We start from the raw sequence: 5,839 nt of genomic DNA on the forward strand, positions 1-5,839 counted from the left end.
AACTAGTTAGAAAGCTACAGTACAAAAATATACCGAAGGCTATATTTGGTATTTTAATATACTATATATAATAAAAATGTACCAAAGGGTATATTTGGCGTATCGATATGCATACTAAAAATATACCGAATATAAATACTAACATATATCTAAGGTTATATATCAATAAATATACTTAATTATAAAGCAACTATTTGCGGTATTATTCTACAAATATACCAAATTTAAATAATTAAACATACCAAAGGTTATATTTGGTCTAACAATATACTATACTATAAAGAAACAATATTCTAAAAATATACCAAATTAAAATATAATACTATATCGGTCTACTACCAAGCAACTATGTGCTGTATTATTTGAAAAAAATATACCAAATTAATAAATATTCATAAAAGTATATTAAATTAAACACTTTCATAACATTAAAATAAATATTTCCCCCATTTAACTAAATTCATAATTCCATTTCATAATAAAAAAAGCAAATAATTGAATATAATATGAAATATATTTACAAATTAATATGAAATAAAATTTATTTCATTCGCATTTTATGGGTTCGGCAGCATATTTGGTATTCGCAGTGCATCAATTGGAGTTGCAATTTAACGTTGCGTAGTCTGTTGGTGCACCGAGAGGGGGGGGGGAAGTGGGCGCAGCTGGGAGGGAGGCGCGGTCTGCACAATTATTTATGCGTCGTTTGATTTGTCGCTTAATTTGCAACGCACTTTACATAAGCCGCCAACAGCTGTTGCTGTCGTTGTTGTTGTTGTTGCTGTTGTTGTTGCTGCAATTTGCCATTTGATTGCGCCCAGACTAAGCCTGAGTCTCAGTCTCAGTCTGAATCTGAGTTTGAGTTTGAGTTGGAGTAAGTCGCAAGATAAGCATTGACACTTCCTGGGCAACAGGCAACAGGCACTTGCAAAGCTGCGCCTTTGGCCAGATTGCGTATACGCCGCATAGGCTAAGCCACGATACGAAAAAATAACACACACAAAACTGAAACTGAAAAGCAAAGCAATCAAAAAGTTAATTGACAAATTTCAAAGCACTTGCTTTAATTCTGAATTGAATTTGCTTACCTCGACAAATGATAACTCTTAATTGCATGCTTAATCATTCAGTTCATTGACCCCATCAATTCAAAAGTCCAGCAGACATTCGAGCAAAAAAAAGAAGCAGATGCTGTCTGAACAGGCATAATTATTAATGCTATTATATTTGTCATTGTTATGTTGCTGCTCAGACTATTTACAACAAGAAAGAACAATCATATAAAAATAGAAGCGTTGAAAAAATGAGAATTTAGCGAATGTTGTCAAAAGTTGACACACACACACACACATACCAAGAAAAGAAACTTTGAGACTGCAAAGTTGAATGGGAAAAGCGATAAGAAGTGCGAGGAAAAGCTCTTGCTAAACCGACTATCAAATTGACTTTGGACAACTTTCTATATTAAGATAAGTCAGTCTGACACCCCTCTCCGGCCCCTCCCCCATCCCTATATACGTATGTATATTTAAACTGCAATTCGCAGTGCGCTGGTCACACTTAAATTGACTTAATGCCACACTCAACAATAACAAAATCCCACATCGACTTCATTTAGCATTTGATTCCACTTCGCCTCGAAACAAATTTAGCTATCTGTACTTCGTTTGCCTGTTTACCAATACTTAATCTTGTTATCTATAAAAGCCTCTCCCCCCCCCATTCTCCTCTCTTGTTTCCTTAAGCGCGTGCAAAATAGAAATAGACACAAAAACGAAAACGAAAACGAAAATCAACCTGTGTAGCGTAATACAATAACAATAATAAATGCACAAATTTCACAACAAATTAACACAGAAATGTGGGCGTAGGTTGGATGGGTGGGTGGTCCCAGGTTCTTATTATTATTATTATTTTTTTCGTTACGATAAGAAGAATGGGCGTGGCTGCCGCCCAAACGTTTCTATCGCAGCTGTGGCATCGACACGAGCACGAAATGCTTTGAAATAATAAAGCAGTAAAAACACACACATACAAAACTCGAACAATGCTCGACGTTTAGATATTCTACATAGAAAATAATTCAACTGATTTTACGTATACTTACACTTCTGGCATACCCTCTCTGTGAATTTTGCGGGGTATGCGAAAAGCAGAGAGAAAAAATCAACAATGAGCAAAAAGTCGCCAAGCACAAAAAATGAATAAAATCTGCGCCCCCCAAAAAAAAAAGCGAAGAAAAATCTTAACGTTGTCTTTTTCGAGGCGTGTTTCCCTGTACTAGTTGTTGTTGTAATCATTCTCGTTGATGTTGTTGTCATTGTTGTTGTTGTTGTTGCTGTTGGTGTGGGCACTTTTGCTTATTGATTTTGAATTTGAAGGTGAATTTTAAATGTGGCCCAAGCTCAGTATCTGGCAGCACTTATCTGTATATATATATATATATAGTATATTTGGCATAAATATCTGGGTGTATGCTGTGCTAGTTAATGGTGCGTAACAGTGCAGCATCGTCGCAACCGCAATCGCAGCAGATTGCGGCATGGCAATTGGCGATTTCAAAGTGCTTGTCAAGCCTAAATTCAATTGCTCAACTTATAATTGTGTTTGCCAGCGCCACCTGTCGGTCGTGGGTACATGCGACAAACTTATTAACGATTAATAGCAAAAAACAATATATAGTAGTTGTCAAGATTAAATCGATTGTAAAACGATAGAATAATAATAATTGTTATAAATATTTATTATTATAAGGAATTTCATATTCATCTAATAAACTTATAATTATACTTGCCAGCGCCACCTGTTGGTCGTCGGTTCGGACGATAAAATTATTAACGATTAAAGACCAACAAAATTAGTCGTCAAGATTAAATCGATTGTAAAACGATAGAATAATAATAATTGTTGTAAATATTTCTTGTTTTAAAGAATTTCATATTCATGTAATAATCTTATAATTATACTTGCCAGCGCCACCTGTCGGTCGTCGGTTCGGGTGACAAACTTATTAACAATTAAATAGTATAGTTGTCAAAATCAAATCGATCGCAGAATGATATTATAATAATTAATTTTGTAAAAATATTTTTTGTTTAAGGGAATTTCGTATTTACACATTATAATTAAATCGATGCATTAATTGCATTTGCTCAACTCATAATTATGTTTGCCAGCGCCACCTGTCGGTCGTTGGTTCAGGCGGCAAACTTATTAGCGATTAAAGAGCAACAAAATTAGTTATTAAGATTAAATCGATGGTAAAACGATAGAATAATAATAATATATTACTGTAAAATTTCTTATTTTAAGAAATTTCATATTTATGTAATAAACAAGTATGTAAGTTTGGCGTCTTCATTGGTGGGAGAGATTTAATGAAAACGCCATTGTATTTACCTAAAGTTTCTTGATTATTGTGGCTTCACAATGAAGTTGGCTGCGACCCATTCACGGGTTGCCCAACTAATCGTTTGGTGTTGCCAGCCTACGGCCAATAGATGGCTGACAGAGTTGCCACATAAGTATGTTTGCTGGCGCCATCTGTTGGTCGTCGGTGCAGGCGACAAACATATTAACGATTCATAACAAAAGAAGTTGACAGCGGAAATGTCTTTTTCTAAAGATTATTTGATAAAAGCGATGCATCAAAGTCATTTACTGGCGCCACCTGTCGGTTTAATCACACGACAAACTCAACGAATAGGAGTAGAAAAAAGGTTTAGTTATGATAATAATAATTGTAATAATATATTTTGCAAATTTAAGTCGGAACTTTTTCGTATTTCAAGAGATCTTCGATTTATGTATTTTCATATTTCATATTGAAAGCGCTCATTGTATGCTGTAAGGTATTTGTAATGTGTACATTGTTCATTTAAACAGATCCATTTTCATTGTTTAGTTTAGCTCTTTGCGCTTGTTGCTTCTCCTTTTGCAAATTGTACTCTCGCAGCGTAAGGATCTTAAATCTCTTCGACTCCACAATTCTTGTTCGGCATCGCGGTATCTTGGGACTTTTCGGCTTTTCTTTTACGCTCTGAGCTGGTTTTGTGACTGCTTCTTCTTCGACGAGCTGAAATCGTAGCTTAGTTGAAAACCAATTCAATTATATTTATTATATCATTTCTTACATCTTGAATTTCGTATTTGAACTCTTCGTAGAATTTTCGTGTGGCACTAAAGGTAGTCTTTATAGAAGGAATTTTAGTATTGTTTGTTGTAAAACATTTGCAATATTTACCTTTGGCAGTTGACAAGTTGTGTTGCATAATTCCTCAAGTGGCGGCAGCGAATCTTCCAATTTTTTTATGAGTTGAAGCTGTGAAATATAGAATTATATATCTATATATTATCCTCGAGTTATCTTACATCTATAGAATCGATCCAAGATGATTCGTCAAGAGCGTTTTGTGTGTTAGCTTGCTTTTGATAATCATTACTCAAATTCAGATCCTAAGGCAAATAATTTAGCTTGCATACAATTCAAATTCAATTCCGAATTTGTTACTCAAATTACATTTTGCTTCCTATTCGCATATTTCGAAATTATCCTTGGATCCACATAGAATTGTTTTGGCGCAGTCGTTGGTATTTTTTTAAGTACTTCCCTAAGACCTCGACTATTTGACTGCAAAAAAAATACAATCAAAATTATGCATATTTCATATTCAATATTCAATATTCAATAAACTTCAACTTACTGTTTGAAGAGTATTTGGATTTTTATTCTCATCAATTCCATAAGAATGCTTCATTTCTGGCATTTTCTTCTTGATGAACTCCATTTTCTTTTTTCTCTGCTGTCACGTGTCAGTCTCAACTCTAAATGTTCTAGATGTTTCTTTCCAAAATGTCTTCTCCTTCTTAAGAATCTGATTAATTGGTTTTCTTTTAACTTATCACTTTTAACACAATTTCGTTACCTTCCTTTGCTAATCGGCTGTTTGATTTATAGAATTTTTTTTATATCCTTTTGCAATTTGATGCTGCTTTTGAAGAGCTCTAATTTCCGACGAGTGAAAAATTGTTTTTGGCTCAAAGTGACAAATGACAAAAAAGAGAGAGCAAACGATAAACCGATAACATTTGTAATACCAAATATACCAACTAAAGTCATGTAAAGTATGCAATGACAAAAGTTCAAACATTTTATTTATCGATAATGTAACACACTTATTTTTTTGCACGTTATGTTTTAAAGCTAATTATATTGCATTGATTTTTAATTGAAGAGGAACAACTTTTTTTTTAGTTTAATTTTCAAATATTATTAGCTCATCGACTATTTTTAATATATATTTATTTTTAATTATATACAGAATTTAGCAATTGCTTCATAAATTTTATTTTATTTTTTATATATAGATAATTTTAAATTTTAAAAATAAGTAAGAGTTATTCTTATAGCTCTGGATTAGCGCCATATTTAAAGCTTGGATTGATTCTTGAAACTTTTTCTGTTTAACGATAAAATTTATTGATTCGTTTAGTTAATTTTTGCAATTATCTTAAAATTGAAAAATAATTTTGAAATTATTCTTATATCTAAATTGAGTGCGAGGAATTAAAAAAGTGTCTGTTAAATATGCTAAAACAGCAATTATATATTTTTATGAATTATTTTCTATTTAATTTGTTTTGTTTTCAAAAGCTAAAGATTATTTATAAAATTTAGCAATTATTTTGGCTACATAATTTATAACGCTAAAGCACCAATTTTATAGTAATTTATATGTTATTTGTTATGCTTATTTTAAAGCTAATGATATGAAATTACAGAATTCAGAAATTTATTTTTTAACTAAAAATTAAATAAGAATAATTCTAATTATATTTT

At 32.2% G+C, this 5,839-nt stretch overlaps 1 protein-coding gene across 3 annotated transcripts; it reads right to left on the bottom strand.

Moving 5' to 3' along the window:
• Window positions 1–3,755: 3,755 nt before the first annotated feature.
• On the bottom strand, window positions 3,756–5,063 carry LOC132796230 (uncharacterized). 3 transcript variants are annotated; one of them, XM_060807314.1, is made up of 7 exons: window positions 4,926–5,062; window positions 4,704–4,862; window positions 4,520–4,630; window positions 4,372–4,455; window positions 4,244–4,321; window positions 4,134–4,190; window positions 3,756–4,075 (listed from the first exon to the last, which is right to left on the bottom strand). In XM_060807314.1, exons 2-7 carry the CDS (start codon window positions 4,785–4,787, stop codon window positions 3,878–3,880), a joined length of 612 nt encoding a protein of 203 aa, XP_060663297.1. In that variant the 5' UTR covers window positions 4,788–4,862; window positions 4,926–5,062; the 3' UTR covers window positions 3,756–3,877. The 3 variants fall into 3 exon arrangements, with proteins under 3 accessions (XP_060663297.1, XP_060663296.1, XP_060663298.1); XM_060807313.1 differs by having other exon boundaries at window positions 4,704–4,865; XM_060807315.1 differs by lacking the exon at window positions 4,372–4,455 and having other exon boundaries at window positions 4,704–4,865; window positions 4,926–5,063.
• Between the last annotated feature and the right edge of the window lie 776 nt (window positions 5,064–5,839).

The sequence above is a fragment of the Drosophila nasuta genome, chromosome X, assembly GCF_023558535.2.
Source record: "Drosophila nasuta strain 15112-1781.00 chromosome X, ASM2355853v1, whole genome shotgun sequence".
Taxonomy (NCBI): Eukaryota; Metazoa; Arthropoda; class Insecta; order Diptera; family Drosophilidae; genus Drosophila; species Drosophila nasuta.

Coding starts and splice junctions, on each gene's coding strand:
- LOC132796230 (XM_060807314.1), bottom strand. CDS start 4,787: ATGGAGTTCATCAAGAAGAAAATGCCAGAAATGAAGCATTCTTATGGA. Junction 4,322..4,371: donor CTTGGATCGATTCTATAGAT/GTAAGATAACTC, acceptor TATATTTCACAG/CTTCAACTCATAAAAAAATT. Junction 4,076..4,133: donor TCAAATACGAAATTCAAGAT/GTAAGAAATGAT, acceptor CTACGATTTCAG/CTCGTCGAAGAAGAAGCAGT.